Source organism: Malus domestica, chromosome 09 (assembly GCF_042453785.1).
Source record: "Malus domestica chromosome 09, GDT2T_hap1".
Taxonomy (NCBI): Eukaryota; Viridiplantae; Streptophyta; class Magnoliopsida; order Rosales; family Rosaceae; genus Malus; species Malus domestica.
Genome location: NC_091669.1, coordinates 2,615,566 through 2,632,710, shown reverse-complemented (window position 1 = coordinate 2,632,710; position 17,145 = coordinate 2,615,566). Strand labels below are relative to the sequence as shown.

The 17,145-nt window shown below is 39.4% G+C and overlaps 1 protein-coding gene across 1 annotated transcript; it reads left to right on the top strand.

Moving 5' to 3' along the window:
* Nucleotides 1-1,552: 1,552 nt before the first annotated feature.
* Nucleotides 1,553-12,337, top strand: LOC103424183 (ABC transporter B family member 15-like). The gene is made up of 9 exons (XM_029107783.2): nucleotides 1,553-2,059; nucleotides 2,188-2,245; nucleotides 2,360-2,538; nucleotides 3,332-3,789; nucleotides 6,331-6,886; nucleotides 7,402-8,295; nucleotides 9,143-9,613; nucleotides 10,282-10,561; nucleotides 11,273-12,337. Exons 1-9 carry the CDS (start codon nucleotides 1,805-1,807, stop codon nucleotides 11,890-11,892), a joined length of 3,771 nt encoding a protein of 1,256 aa, XP_028963616.2. The 5' UTR covers nucleotides 1,553-1,804; the 3' UTR covers nucleotides 11,893-12,337.
* Nucleotides 12,338-17,145: the final 4,808 nt, after the last annotated feature.

Here is a 17,145-nt window from a genome sequence, read left to right as displayed (position 1 = left end):
CACGTGGCTGCCAAATGTCTGCCACGTGGCAAATAAAATAATTTTTTAATTAAAAAAAAAAAACATATCTGCCACTTTTTTTTTTTCTCTTTCTTCTTCTTCTTCTCTTTCTCTTTCTTCTTCTTCTGGGTTCGGACCTTTTTTTTTTTTCTTCTTCTTCTTCTTCTCCCTCCTCCTCCTCTTTCTTCTTCTCTTCTTCTTCTTCCTCCTTCTTCTGGGTTCGATCCCTTTCTTCTTTTTTTTTTTCTCTTTCTTCTTCTTCTGGGTTCGGACCTTTTTTTTTTTTTTTTTTCTTCTTCTTCTTCTTCTTCTCCCTCCTCCTCCTCTTTCTTCTTCTCTTCTTCTTCTTCCTCCTTCTTCTTCTGGGTTCGGTCCTTTTTTTATTTTTTTTTCTCTTTCTTCTTCTTCTCTTTCTCTTTCTTCTTCTTCTTCTCTTTCTTTTTCTTCTTCTTCTGGGTTCGGACCTTTTTTTTTTTTCTTCTTCTTCTTCTTCTTCTTCTTCTTCTCCCTCCTCCTCCTCTTTCTTCTTCCTCCTTTTTCTGGGTTCGGTCCCTTTTTTTTTTTTTTTTTTTTCTTCTTCTTCTTCTTCCTCCTCCTCCTCCTCCTCTTTCTTCTTCTTCCTCCTTCTTCTGGGTTCAGACCCCTTTCTTTTTTCTTTTTTTTTTCTTCTTCTTCTTCTTCTTTCTCCTCCCTCCTCTTTCTTCTTCTTCTTCTCTTTCTCTTTCTTCTTCTTCTGGGTTCGGACCTTTTTTTTTTCTTCCAATTTCAGGTTTTTTTAAAAAAAATTAAAAAATTATTTTATTTGCCACGTGGCAGACATTTGGCAGCCACGTCAGCATTTAACAGATCCATGGATGGAAAATCTAACGGTTGTATGAAATTGAAATAAAATAGTACTTGAGGTATGAAAATGAAATGTTTTAAAGATGTTGTATGAGATTGCAATAGAACTCAAACCTGAGGGGCTACTATGTAATTTACCCAACATAGTATTATAATCCTAGCTTATCCAATCCTAGCTAAGGAAGTGAAACAAACAGCAACAGTCCTGCCGCGATAACACCGACAAAATGTAAATAACACAAGATGTATCGTGGTTTTGTGCATCAACAGAGTTAACACAACATGTTCACGTGGTTTAATCGTGATCATTTAATAAAAGGATTAGAGAGGAGGAAAATTTAGAGGGAAGAGAATCATATTCCATTGAAGTTAACATGGAGTTATTGTTTTAACTTATTCGAGATGCATTATTAAAAGACAGATTAATTGGTGACGCAGAATGATAAACTAAACGTCTTGTATGTCTTGTAACTTTTTTAGTTCGCCTCCCACTATAAGATACCAAATTATACTTTTAACAATAATCCAATGGAAATGTCTACTCCTTGAGTTGAGTCCTTGTAGATATTTTAACTTTTGTACTTTGCTTTATATATATATATATATATATATATATATATATATATAGCAACTAGAACCATAGAATGATATTTTCCTTCCAATATTATTCTCAATGTCATGCCTCACATGCAAAATAAAATGTTTAAATTTCACTTACAAAACGTGACACTACATGCATTAAGTACTATGTTCCACCAACGTGAACAAATAATTTCCAGACTTCTCTATCCAAATCACTTTATAAATTGTTTGTCAGAATGCAAGCCAACTACCAATAAAGCAGGAGATGGATGCTAATCATGCTATCCAGTGGCCATTATAAACAAGAAGGCCAGCAGGTTTATTTTTGCATTACTAATTAGTACTGCTTGTCATCATCTCCGAGAGAGACTGAGAAAAAATGAGTAGTGCAGAGAAGAGTAGTAATGGAGAAAAGAAGAAGAAGAAAAACGGGTCGATACGCTCCATTTTCGCGCATGCAGACGGAGTGGACATGTTGTTGATGACTCTAGGGTTGCTCGGAGCCATTTTTGATGGATTCACATCGCGGTTGCTTGCCGTTCTCGCTAGCCGGTTGTTTAACCTTATGGGGAGAGCGGACAGACATGGAGCCTCAGATTTCGACGCACATATTTTGCACCGTTATATCAATAAGGTCTCTCTCTCTCTCTCTCGACCTTCCCACTCCTCACACATGCACAAGCACAAACACTGAAAAACGAGTACTGAAAACCCAATCTCAAGTTTGTAACGTTAGTTTCTGATCTCAATGGCCTCATGCAGGACGGAGTACTCGCTTTCATATACTTAGCCTTGGCGTCGTGGGTTGCTTGTTTCTTAGGTAATCAATCCGATGCGATCCAATCTTAAGCGTCAAACGAGTTATATAGTTTTTCTCTTTTTTTTTGTTTTGTTTTGCATAAAGTAATTTTCTGTGTGATTGTGATTGTTTTAGAGGGTTATTGTTGGACAAGAACAGGGGAGAGACAAACTGCAAGAATGAGAAGTAGGTATTTGAAAGCAGTATTAAGGCAAGATGTAGGTTACTTTGATTTGCATGTAACAAGCACATCCGAGGTCGTCACAAGCATCTCAAACGACATTCAGGTCATCCAAGATGTGCTTGGTGAAAAGGTTTGATCCTACAAATCTATTTTCTGAATTCTAATTATATATAGTGACGAAGTCAGAAATTTATGTTAGGAGTGTCATACTTTAGACTAAAATATTTATGGACAACTATATATATATATATCAAATTCAAAGATGATTGACTATGCATTTAAAGGTGAGTGACTATGCATTTATTCTTCACATTCAAAGGTGACCTGAATCTCGTTCTTTTGTGCACCTAGGTATCAAATTCAAAGGTGAATGACTATGCATTTATTTATTCTTCATTATATACATGGACAACTATATCAAGACTTGACAATAAAACATTAAAAGCACATCCGTTTATTCTTCATCCTTGATATCTAATTCAAAGATGAGCGATCATATATTCCATTTTTCATGGTGATCAAGAGAACATTTTTTGTAAAAACATTAGGCATGAGAGATTTTGAAAGTTTTTTGTGCTAATTTGGATACAAGAAATCTATTTCTCTTCTTCATTTTATGGATGATATAATAGAGGGAAATGAGAAATTAACCAAAAAAATAGTCTCAAAGCAAAGGTAAAAAAATGTATGTAGGTAAAAAACAGAGAATATGATCAACTAATATTATTATATAACTATAGTTTCAAATCTTTAATGTAAAAAATTAAAGACTGTATTTGTTGGATTGAAGTTAAATGGACTAACCAATACAATTACAAATTGACGTACACAGTATGAGAAAAAATCCAGAGAATTACACACACGCACACAGTATATGAAATTGGTACAGTCCAAAGTCCGATTTCTAAAATATGAATGATCAGGTGCCAGATTTTTTAAGCAAAGTGTCAACGTTCATCGCGGGTTACATGGTGGCATTTATACTGCTGTGGGAACTGGCCATGGTGGGACTCCCTTTCGCATTGCTTCTGGTTGTCCCAGGTTGGATTTGCGGAACAACTTTAACCGGATTAGCGAGGAAGAGAAGAGAAGAGAACATTAAGGCCGGGACAATAGCCGAGCAGGCAGTATCTTCCCTTAAAACTGTTTATGCATTCGCTGGAGAAAACAAGACTATAGCACAATTTTGTGCAGCTCTGCACGGGACGATAAAGCTGGGGTTAAAGGAAGGCTTGGTTAAAGGCTTGGCCATTGGCAGCTCCGGCATTGCCTTCTCCATTTGGGCTGTCATGTCTTACTCCGGTAGCAGAATGGTTATTTACCACGGTGCCTTAGGTGGGACTGTTTTCGCAGTCGGCTTCTCAGTCGTCAACGGTGGATTGTAAGCAAATTTTCCTCAGTTTATGATGATAATATGAAGCATTTCATGTTATTGCCGACTTTTTTTAGTACAAATACGTATTAAGTACGAACACATGTAAATGACTTATCAGGTGGTGTGTCAAGCCAATTAAAAGATGATATTTTCAGGTGTTCATATTAAGTACGTGTTTGTACTGTAGTTGGACCCATTATTTAAATAAGAAATTCTATTTGTTCATGTTTGGAGCCGTTAGTTTAAGCGAAGATCAAGAATGTTTGGGCTTGAAATCTTGGTTCTGGATCAGCTGTTAGAAGTCAGCCAAGAAAGGAGGTTGCGAGTCTCGGCCCAGCAATGTATAACTGGTGGCGTGACCGAGTCTTAGGTAAAGTAGGATTGTTTGAAGACTAGGATTGGCTTCTGATGAGATTTGAAGTAGCTACTTAAAGGTTAGGATTAGTTTACGATGTGCCGGAGTCCTAGACGAAGCAGGACTGTTTGAGGATCTTCACTGGTTTCTAGATAAAGTATGAATCAATCATATAATCAGTCTACGTTTAGAGTCATAGTTCAAGTTGAAGAAGGTGAGACTCGGCATTGATATAGTTTTGGTCGAGGATAATTTCAGGTGTATCCGTATAAAGTCGAGAAATTGTAGTGCTATTCGAAATCTACCACTTGAGCATCAGGAAATTTGTCCCTTTACATATAAGAGGATTTGCAATGTAGAAAGGAACTTTAAACCAACACACAAATCATCGCTTGACATGAATATCTTCACACCTTTTTGTGAAAACTAACTGCTTCACTAACCGTTAGCACAAATTTCAACTGGATAGCCAAGGTTTTCCTAAAGCAACCAGCGAAGACGGCCGACTTGATAAACGGTGCCAGAGTTGTAGAATCAGTTTGGCGTAAGAGTCTCAACTGACCGGACAGAAGGGGATCTCCCAAGTCCATGGCTTACTAACTATCTCAAGTCTCAGTCAACAAAAAGTCTTTAATTCTTTGACCAAAAGAGGCCACTTCATTAATTTTCTTGCCGAAGTGAGGTGTTATTTCAGAGTTCAGCACACAGACGGCCGAACTATTTTTAAACTTCACAGCGATGTTGTTTGGGCCCAAAATATTAGTTTGGGTCGAGTGTAGAACTATTCTCGGCCCGGAAGGCCTTACAACAAGGGTACCATGGATCATTTAGTGTGTGGGCCTTCAAACCTAGGTCGATTAGGTCATGCTGCAAGACAAGCCGAGTCCTAGCGCAATAAGGAGTCTCGGCAAGATTAATAACCCGGAAGTGAATCTGGCTTAATAAAGGACCAGGTTCACAATTGTAGTGAGAATATGACTGGTCGAGTTCGTGTTTGATCAGGAGAAGAAGACCTAGTCCGAGTAGGAGTTTAACTCGACCTTAAAGGTATCCAGTGCTATAAATAGAGGAGGTTGTCCATCATTCGAGCCGCTCCAATTCAACACACAACTGCCCTGCGCAAACTCTCTCAACAACTTTGAGATTTTTATTTTCTCTTTTCGCTGACACATCTTCCGTTGGCATCAACAGCACTGTGGAAGCAACCGGTGATATCTTAAGTCGGCATAGATAGCTCTGTCATTGTAGAATCGGCCGATCTCGCAGCATCTTCTGTTGGCATCAACAGCACTGCGGCGAGGACGGTTGGTTACCTATCCAAGTCTCGGTCGAGAAGGATTTCCGAATCCTTGTTGATTGAGGTCATCTCATTAGCCTTCTCGGCGAAGTGAGGTGTTACAGTTTGCTCGGCGCATTACACGCCGAGTTATTTTATGATTGGATACTCTCAAATGGGGTTTAGAGTTCGGCATTCAGACGGCCGAACCACGTTCACTATTAAAACTTATATTTGCTTTGAGTATTTATGCCCTTACACTTCGGTGTCGATTCAGCGTGATTTTACTCTGACGAATAACATCACCGTGACCGAATCCGACGACGACGATTCGTGAACTTCGTAAGAATAGTAGCCTTGTCTTCAGGTTTGAGAACCCAAGAGGCCGAGACGTGTTCCTTCCTCGGTCACAATCGCGAGACGCATAAGTCAGCCGCGCGTCCAACGCAACATCAACAAATTTACTCCTCGACCGAGCTCGGCCAACGAGTTGGCACGCCCCGCATTCATCGAAGGACGTAATTAGCTTATAGATTACTCGGCCTGCGCGCTACGTAGGCTTGGTAGTTTTTAGGGTTAACAGATGTATAACCTTATCTTTAGGTTATAGAAGTCAAGGCCAAGAGCGTTTCTTCCTCAGCCAAAGTTGCTCGATTCAAATGTCAACAACGCATTTCACCACAAGCCACCAAAGGACGTAGTTAGCTCCTAGTTAATTCGGCCTACGCGCCATGTAGTTTGTGTAATTTTTTAGAGTCAATAGAAACATTTTATGTTACGTAACGAATTTTTCAGAGTAGAAATAGTATTAAGTATGAACAACTACAAATGACCTATCAGGTGATTTAACTTACCAATTTGACAACTGTATTTTTCAGTATTCACATTTTTGTACTTATTTGTTTTTGGTGAACAGAGCAATGGGAGCTGCACTATCCAACCTGAAGTACATTGCTGAAGCATGCTCAGCTGGTGAGAGAATAATGGAGGCCATAAAACTAGTCCCCAACATTGATTCAGACAACATGGGAGGCAAAGTATTAGAAAATATTTCAGGAGAAGTAGAGTTTAAGGATGTCAAATTTGCCTATCCATCAAGGCCAGATAGCATCATCCTCAACAAATTTTGCCTCACCATACCAGCAGGAAAGACTGTTGCCTTGGTGGGTTCGAGTGGCTCAGGGAAATCCACAGTGATATCTTTGCTGCAAAGATTATATGACCCACTTGAGGGAGAGGTTGTTCTGGATGGAGTTGCTATTGATGAGTTGCGGCTCAAGTGGCTTAGGTCACAAATGGCAGCAGTGAGCCAAGAGCCTTCTCTTTTCTCAACTAGCATTAAGGAGAACATACTTTTTGGGAAGGAGGAAGAGGAAGAGGAGGATGGTGGAATAGAGGAAGTGATTGAGGCTGCCAAAGCTAGCAATGCCCATGAGTTCATATGTCAATTGCCTCAAGGATACGATACTCAGGTAAATTAACATTCCCTACTAGAAATTAAAACAACGTTAAACTGCACAAATCACTCTTGTGAGGTAGAGAAATTTTGGGGTCTGGACAACTGGATCATCGTGACCGTCTTACTACACGCACAAAACACCCTACTCCCTGCATTTTGGTCTTCCACTCTTTCCCACGTCCAACCGCACACACAAAACACCCTATACTTGTATACGGGTGACTGGAATGAAGATCTCTCTCTTCTGAGGTGGGTGATATGTCAATGTTACTCTCGTGATGGAAGAATTCTTGACCATGCACATGAAGTATGGTCAAGAATTTAGACTGAAAGTTCAGTTTGGACTGTAATTGATAAAAATATAACCACAAAGGACATTAGTTATCAAAGTTCTTCCTGAATGAGTGACATTGACATATAATCGATGCAATTTACACCTAAAACAACTATTTACATAGTTATATGCTTACAAAAACTTCCAATCACGTTATGGTAAATTGGTAAAAATTCAAGAGATATGAACTGCAGGTTGGTGAGAGAGGCATGCAACTCTCAGGTGGACAAAAGCAGAGAATAGCCATTGCAAGAGCAGTGATAAAGAAACCCAGAATCCTTCTTCTCGACGAAGCCACCAGCGCATTGGACTCGGAATCTGAAAGGCTAGTCCAAGAGGCCCTCCACAAGGCAGCCGTGGGCAGAACAACCATAGTCATCGCACACCGCTTGTCCACGATCCGAAACGCTGACATTATTGCCGTCATGCAAACCGGTAATGTCATAGAAATTGGATCACATGAAGAGCTGGTTCAAAGCCAAAACAGCCTCTACTCCTCATTTGTCCGTCTCCAACAAACGATAAAAGATCCAGAAAAATGCACCGCAAGTATGTCCTTTCACTGCAACAGTACTAGTAGTAGTAGTAGTCTTTTATTATTGGCTAATCAACCAGACTCGAGTCCCAGGGTCGCTGGATTTGATAGTACTAGTACTGCCCGAGAATGTCCAAACAGCATGACTAACCAGTCCAAACACACTTCGTCGTTTTGGAGATTGCTGCTGATGAGTCGACCGGAGTGGAAGCAAGCAGTTTTGGGGTGTTTGAGTGCGGTTCTGTTCGGAGCAGTTCAACCGTTGTACGGATTCATCCAGGGCGCTACGGTGTCTGTGTTTTTCGCGACGGATTATGACGAGGTTAAAGAGATAATAAGAACCCTTGCGTTAAAGTTTTTTGGACTGTCCGTTTTTACAATGGGGATTAATATCGTCGAGCATTACAATTTTGCATACGTGGGGGAGTGCTTGACTAATCGGATTAAAGGAAGGTTGCTTTCCAAGATACTCACTTTTGAAGTCGGATGGTTTGAGGAGGATCGGAATTCTAGTGGTGCCATTTGCTCTAGACTGGCCAAAGACACTGAAATGGTACGTAATAATATAACATATTAGATTGTTTAACAAATATTTATTGACATGTTTTCTATAAAAAAATGATTATCTTTTTCGGTCTTTTCTCTTCTACACTTCATTTTTCAGCTCTATAAATGAATAATTCTAAAAAAAATTAAGAGACCCAAAAAAAAAAAAATTAATGCAACCCAAAACTAAGAATGAGAAAATTACCATCCTTTTCTTTTAGCAAATATCAATTTAATATAATAATGCATATACATTATCTATGTTTTATGAGTAATGCTATTTATACCATATTTTTATATCACTTTTCTATACCACCTTAGGTGGCATTTGATGTGGACAGCCACATTATTTGAAAAATTTGCAAAACCCAAGGAAAGAAAGGAGAAAGACTCATCGTATACCACAATTATTATTTAATTAACTAGTTTTTCTTAATTATTAGTTTATTAAATAATGAACTAAATTTAAAAATCTGATTAATTCAAATGATGTGGCTGTCTGTCGCCTAAGACGGAATGAAAATGTGGTACAAAAATATAATATGAATAGCATTTTTCATTGATATTAGCAATATCAATAGAATCTAGACTGCATAGCACCAATCTATACAACCAAACAATACTTTCATTATTCCTATCTATCAGAAGTTTTATCCGTTGGTTATTCGCTTTTAACTATGATAACTATTTGTTGAAAATGCATTGATAATATATTACTAGGTTTTGTTGGTGACACTGATAATAACACATTATCAACACATATATCGACAATTCGTTCCTCACTGTACAAAAAGAAGATGTTAGTTCTGTAGAAAGATTAATTTGTGGAATAACCATGCTTTGGCGATTGTCAGGTGGGATCTTTAGTGGGTGACAGAGTGGGCTTCCTTGTACAAACATTCGCAGGCGTAGCCATAGCATGGACAATGGGTCTAATAATCGCATGGAAGCTTGCAATCGTCATAATAGCCGTACAACCAATCGTGATTGCGAGCTTTTATGCAAAGCGAGTGCTACTCAAAACGACCTCCACCAGAGCCGTCGAAGCCCAAGAGGAAAGCTCCAAGCTTGCGGCTGAAGCAGTCGCCAACCACCGCACCATCACTGCCTTCTCAGCCCAAAACAAAATTCTCAAGATGTTGCAAAAGACGCGAGTGGGCCCACGTAGAGAGAACATCAAATGGTCATGGTACGCAGGCATTGGGCTAGGGTTTGCGCAGAGCATCACCCTCCTCAATTGGGGCATGAGCTTTTTGTGGGGTGGCATGCTCATCTCTAACGGCCACGTCACATCAAAAGCAGCGTTTCAAACCATCATCATTTTGGTAAGTGCTAATTTCTTTTAGGTCAAAAAAATAGTATAAGGGTAGAAAAATAATTAGTATAAGGGTAAAAAAAATAGTAGGCCTCAAATTTTGCACAATAATATATTTAGAAATAATTAGTTGTGCATTAATCACTTACGAGATTTTAACTTAAGACCATTCACTTATAAGAGTAGAAAAATATCATTAGATTGTAATACTAGATAACACTAGTAGGCAGCAATTAAATTAATTTTTTTTTCATTAGCTTAGATTAAAGTTAAATGGTAATTCTTTCATCATTTGTAGTAATAATGAAAGTTTTGTTTAGCATCATATTGAATAATAATTTTACAGTAAAAAAGTTATAGTATTAGACATTACAAAATGTGTGTCACCTTTGTTTTCTTTTTAAGGGGGAAAATGATAAGTTTTTGAAAAGTATAATAAACGGTTTACTTGTGACATATATTAACAATGGGCTCGTGTGAAGTGCTTAAAAATAATTAATTGGAAACATTTTAACTGATGTTTCTTGCATGAATCATTTTAAGTACATTTGAAATTCAAAAACAGTTTTTTCTAGAAACGCTTTCAATTATTTTAAAAACACTTTCAAACAAGTTAAAATATGATGATTTCTTTACAATTATGAGGAGTTGTGACCAAAACCTAATATCCTATTTCAGGTAACTACTGGCCGAACTATTGCCGATGCTGGAAGTATGACTTCGGACCTTGCCATTGGTTTGTACTCAATCGGTTCGATTTTCAGTGTTCTGGACCGGACGACAAAAATCGAGCCCCAAGTTCCTGAGAACTCCCAAGTGGAAAAGATAAGGGGCATGATCCAATTTTGTCATGTTTATTTTGCATACCCAACTAGGCCAAATGTGATGATCTTGCAAGACTTCTCGTTCAAAATTGAAGCAGAAAAATCTACGGCTTTGGTGGGTCAAAGTGGATCAGGTATAACTACTTTATCTTATGCCAAAAAATATTTTTAATATTTGGAATCAATTAAATTACTTTTTTTTTATGTTTAATTTTAGATGAAAGTTAACAATTAAATCACTATTTTTTTTTCTATTTAGTTTTCCTCTTCAACTGATCACTCTGTTCTGTTTTGCGTTTACGTCTTTCTCCTCTCTTTATTTAGTGCACCCCTCCTTATTAATATGGCTTAATTGGATTAATCATTTTCGTGGTGATAAGGTAATTGGAAGATAGCTCATGTGATAAAAAAAACGAGAATTTAAGTCCCTGTGGTAAAGTCTGATAGGATTTATGCCCAAAATTGAAAATTTCATCAACTTTCTGTTAGTTATTAGCACGTGAGCCAGCCCCACGTGTTAGCAATTAATAGAGAGGTCCGTTTTAGCTTAATATGTGTATGGAGAGTTCCGTTTTAACCTAATATGTGTGGCTCACATACTAATAATTAACATAAAATTTATGAAATTTTCAATTTTGGGCATAAATCCTAACAAACTTTACCACAGGGATTAAATCCTAGTTTTTTCACCATAGCGCCTATCTCCCAACCACCCTATTTACCACGGAGACTATTAATCCAATTAGTCCTAATAATATTATAGATATAAGGCATGTCAAACAAGGAAAATATTTCTTCCACTTTCAAATTTAAAAGTTTTGTGACCCAGACAAAACTTCCTGCAGGTAAATCGACCATCATTGGATTAATCGAGAGATTCTACGATCCAATCAAAGGTGTATTGGAAATGGACGGTCGAGATTTAAGGTCATACAACCTTAGATCATTGAGGAAACATATTGCGTTGGTAAGCCAAGAGCCAATGTTATTTGCCGGAACCATAAAAGACAACATTGCATATGGATCGTCCAACGATAAGGTCGACGAGGCGGAGATAGTGGAGGCGGCCAAAGCAGCCAACGCTCATGATTTCATCAGCGGGTTAAGGGATGGATACGACACCTCGTGCGGGGACAAAGGAGTGCAGCTATCAGGGGGACAAAAGCAACGGATAGCAATAGCCCGGGCAGTACTAAGAAATCCAGCGGTGTTGCTATTGGACGAGGCCACCAGCGCGCTCGACAGCCAATCAGAGAAGGTGGTGCAGGAGGCGCTCGAGAGGCTGAGGGCGGGGAGGACTAGCGTCGTGGTGGCGCACAGATTGAGTACTGTACAGAAGTGCGAGGTTATAGTTGTGCTGGAAAAAGGGAAGGTGGTGGAGAAGGGGTCGCACTCTTCTCTGCTGGCTATGGGGCCCGCGGGGGCATATTACTGCTTGGTCAACCTCCCGACGACGGAACCATAGCTGACTAGCTACCAAAAGCTTATTAGTTGGTGTGCTTAGTTGAGTTTTGTGTGCTTTCAACAACAACAACAACAACAACAACAACAAAACCGTGAGTTTGTGCAATCTTGGATTGGTACACTTATCAAAGTTTTAGAAAATATTTCAGGAGAAGTAGAGTTTAAGGATGTCAAATTTGCCTATCCTTCAAGGCCAGACAGCATCATCCTCAGCAAATTTTGCCTCACTATACTAGCAGGAAAGACTGTTGCTTGTGTTAAGCAACATATTAAGTTGCAGTAATGTAATATCACAGAGAAGATGAAGAGGTTTTAGAGATAGAAAGATAGAGAGAGAGAGAGAGAGAAATGAATTATATTTCTGTACTGCAAAGTTACTGAATTACTCTACTTACAATTGTTATATAGTTATCTATATTACTTCTTCACTAAGACACCTTATCCTACTTATAACAACCATACTGATCTTATAACAACCACACTGATCTCTTGACACATGTCAATGTATCTAACCATCTATTATCTATATTGTTAACATCCTCCCTCAAGCTCAGGAGAAGGACCACGAAGCCTGAGATTGCAGCAAGGAGCACGAAAAAGTGGTGCAGATAGGCCCTTTGTCAGAATATCAGCAAATTGCTCATTAGAGGAAACAAACTGCATTTGAAGTAACTGTTGGGCAACCCTGTCACGAACAAAATGGATATCAATCTCAATATGTTTGGTTCGTTGATGCATCACTGGATTACAAGTCAGAGCAATAGCCGAGAGGTTATCACAAAACATAATGGATGGAGTCGAAACTGTAATCTGCAGAAAAGTGAGAATCTGTCTTATCCAATCAAGCTCAGCTGCTGTTGTAGCAATGGCACGATACTCAGCTTCAGTAGAAGAGCGAGAGACAATGTTCTGCTTCTTTGATGACCACGAAATGGGATTAGAACCCAAGAAAACAACCAAACCTGTTGTAGAGCGTCGATCATTCGGATCCCCTGCCCAGTCCGCATCACTAAATGCATTTAACTCTAAGTCGCCCTTTGTATATTGAAGACCATAATGTTGAGTGCCGTTAAGATACCGTAATATCCTTTTGACAGCCAAGTAATGAGACTCCATGGGACACTGCATGAACTGAGCAACCTGATGGACCGAAAAAGCAATATCAGGTCTTGTGAAAGTTAGATACTGTAAGGCGCCCACTATACTTCTGTACAATTGAGGATTGTCAAATGGTATGCCATCATCCTTAAGAAGGCGATGAGAAGGCAGACAAGGAGTAGCACAAGACTTGGACTGATGCATTTCTGTCTTTGTCAATAAATCGGTGACATATCTATGCTGAGACAGAAACAACCCTTCTGTATTGGTTGTGATTTGAACACCAAGGAAATAATGGAGTGGTCCCAAATCCTTGATATCAAATTCTGTAGCCAACGCAGAAATTAGCTCTGGAATGACAGAAATGGCACTGCCAGTGATGATGATATCATCCACATAGAGAAGAAGAAGTACTATTCCAGAAGAAGTATGTTTGACAAACAATGAAGTGTCGGCATAAGTTGTGTGAAATCCCAAGGAAGGCAAGAACTTAGTAAATCTCTCATTCTATGCCCGGGGAGCTTGTTTGAGACCGTATAAAGACTTGTGAAGTTTACACACTGAGGAGGAATAGATAGGGTCTACAAACCCCGGAGGCTGCGCCATATACACTTCTTCTTCCAAAATACCATGCAAAAAGGCATTTTTGACATCGAGCTGCCGTAAACCCCAACCATAATGTGCAGCTAAGGCAAGAACAAGACGTACTGTAGTAGGCTTAACAACAGGACTGAAGGTTTCACCATAATCGATTCCTGCCTCTTGATTGAACCCCTTGGCCACAAGCCGAGCCTTGTATCTCGAAATGGTACCATCAGCATGTCTCTTGATCTTAAAAACCCACTTGCACCCCACAAGGTTTCTGTTTGATGGTAGAAGAACTAAGGACCAAGTTTTCTGGGAATGCAAGGCTTGTAGTTCCTCCTCCATGGCTTTATACCAAACTGGCGATTTAAGAGCAGATTTATAAGACAGTGGTTCAATCTGAGATAAGTCAACGTCTGTAGTTGGAGAAGTCAGAGCACTAAATGCTTTCTTCTTGACAATACCACTCTTCGATCGGGTTTGCAGAGGATGCAAGTTAAATGGAGGTAGAGGAAGAATGACTTGTAAACTTTCTGGAAGAAACTCAGGAGCCACAGGAATGGAAGGAGAAGTACACTGAGGGACATTGCAAGTAATGGGGGAGCTGATGTCGTCGGTTGCTGTTGGCTGAGACAGTTCAGGTGCAGGAGAAGGATTGGAAGATCTAGGAGTGGCAGTAGCAGTGCGAGGTATAACACTAAGGCTAGGCACGGATGAATTAGATGACACTCCAACAAGCAGGTTATCCCGTGTAATAGACACTGGATTCATTGGTATTTTAGGAACAGACTGTGAAGTAGAAACAGATGACTTTTGGACAAGAGAGGAATAAGGGAAATCACACCCATCAAATATAACATGTCGTGAAATATAAATTCTCTTTGAGCTAACTTCAAAACAGATGTACCCCTTGTACTTAGATGCATAACCCAGAAAGATACATAACTTTGTTTTAGGTTGCAGCTTGTTACTAGTATAAGGCTTTAAGAATGGGAAACATGCACAACCAAAGATTCTAAGGTGTTGAACATCTGGAACTGAATTGAACAGAAACTCAAATGGTGACTGATTATTTGTAGTTGAAGAAGGCATCCTATTTATAAGGTATATCGCAGTTTGACAAGCAAATGACCAGAAAGATGCTGGAAGATGTGCATTCTGTAACAATGTGATGGAGGTTTCAACTACATGCCTATGTTTGCGTTCTGCCAGCCCATTTTGTTCTGGAGTATGGGGACAAGAGATTTGATGAGTGATTCCTTTATCTAACAGAAAAGATTGAAGAGTGTGACTTGTATATTCCCCACCCCCATCACTTTGTAAAGTTTTAACAGAAACTGCAAAGTGATTAAAAATGAACTGATAGAAACCAATGAACACAGAGCAGACTTCACTTTTATTATGTAGAGGAAAAAGCCAACAATATCGAGTACACTCATCAATGAATGTCACGTAGTATTTAAAACCATCAATAGAGGTACAAGGAGCAGGGCCCCAGACATCACTATGAACTATTTGAAAAGGATTTACAGCCTTAGACACAGAGGATGAAAATGGGAGCTTGCTGAATTTTCCTTGTAAACAAGAATGACACACAGAAGATGAGACATCATAGGGGACTGAGATATTGGACTTTCTAAGAATAGTAAACAAAATGGAATTGGATGGGTGACCTAGTCTGCGATGCCATAAATTGGAATGTACTTTCTGTCCAAGAAATGCAGTTGTATAGGCTTGATTCTGAATTGCAGCTGGTCTTGACATTGGTAGTGGATATAACCCATTACTGCATTGGCCCTTGTACAGAATCCTCCCTGTGGCTTTGTCCTGAATCCAGAAATTAAAAGCATCAAAGATTAGCCAACAATGGTTATCTAGACAAATTCTGTGCACAGACAACAAATTCTGAGTAATTTTGGGAACATATAAAATGGAATTAAGCTTCAAATTTTGAGTAGGGGTCTGAATGATAGAAGAACCAATGTGTGAAATTGGTAAACCTGCACCATTCGCAGTTTGAATGGTCTCTGTGGATGAGAATGGAGTAGCCAAGGAAAGATTCTGTAAGTCTGCAGTGAGGTGATTTGTTGCCCCTGAATCTGTAATCCAGAACTGCTGAGATGAATCATTTGATGGTGGAGTGGATGAGGAAGAGTTTACATGCATTGCCGTCATTTGAGAAGCAGAACCAGAAATATTGGCATTTCGAAAATGACAGAACTGAGCAGTGTGATTCTTCTTGCCACATATTTGACAGCCATCAACTACAACAACATCAGTATTTCGAAACCGACAGGTATCAGCAAGGTGACCAAATTTTCCACATATTTGGCAAGCTGATTGGGTTGGAGGGGCACTAAGAATACCAGGAGCATGAGTTGTATAGGTATTTCGTGAATTCCCAAATCGAGAATTAGTATTATAGTTGAATTTTCCTCGACCCTTGTTCTTGATGTAATTATTCTTGAAATATGTATGTTGCTGAAGTGGGACACCAGAGACACCAGAAGATTGATGTGGTGAATACCCGGGACTTGGATTGGCAGAAACCCCTTGACTATGACCACCAGATTCAGAGTTCTTGGCAATCATGGCAGACAAAAATGGCGTAACAGCTGTATTCTCAATCATTGCTTCTTCAGCAAGCAACTGAGACCTCAGATCCTTAAGAGAAATAACATTCTCTCGACCTCGAATGATAGACCGGATGGTATTATATTCTCCCGATAAGCCATTAAGAGTGAGAATGACAATATCATCATCCTCGAAATGAACTCCGGCAGCTGCCAAATAATCACGAGCAGCCTTGATCCTCTGCAAGAATTGAGATATAGAATCAGGGCCTTTCTTGATATTCTGTAACTCAGACTTCATCTGGAATATGGTTGCACGAGTAACAATAGAAAATTGCTCCTTGAGACGAATCCATAGATCCCGAGCACTGGTGCTTCCAATGACACATGAAATAGCGGATGGAGAAAGGGTGACAGTAATAAGCTGCATCAAAGCTCGATCATGCATCTTCCAGATCTTGTATGCATCTGTTTCAATTCGGGACGAGGAATCTCCAGAATCTAAATCAGAATCGCCAGACCCAGAAGAGCCAAACTGTGCAGGACAAGGACTAGAACCATCCAAGAACCCCATAATTCCATGACCTTCAAGGAGGAGTTGCATCTGAAAGTGCCATGTGAGGTAGTTGGAATCATCAAGCTTCACAGTCACCGACGTAGGAACGGTGGAGATAAGAGATGTGATAGGCGATTGCACAATTTGTAGTTGATTGGCAGTCACCATTGCAAAATTGTCGAAGAAGAGTTCTCACAGGAAATGTATCGAACACGTAGAGGGCACGATTGCGCAGACGAAGAATCACAACCCGAAGAACTATGAAAAATTCCCAGATCAGAAGAACACAACAGAGAAAGAAAGAATCTTGAGCGGCGGAAGCAAAAAAATCAACAATTCCAAGATCAGAAAAAAAAACCTTTCAAGCACGTAGAGCTTGATCGGCGAATGATACCATGTTAAGCAACATATTAAGTTGCAGTAATGTAATATCACAAAGAAG

Excerpts from the sequence above, each read along its gene's own strand:
- LOC103424183 (XM_029107783.2), top strand. The coding sequence starts at position 1,805 with ATGAGTAGTGCAGAGAAGAGTAGTAATGGAGAAAAGAAGAAGAAGAAA. Across the intron at positions 3,790-6,330 it reads TCAGTCGTCAACGGTGGATT|AGCAATGGGAGCTGCACTAT; the intron begins GTAAGCAAATTT and ends TTTGGTGAACAG. Across the intron at positions 9,614-10,281 it reads TTCAAACCATCATCATTTTG|GTAACTACTGGCCGAACTAT; the intron begins GTAAGTGCTAAT and ends ATCCTATTTCAG.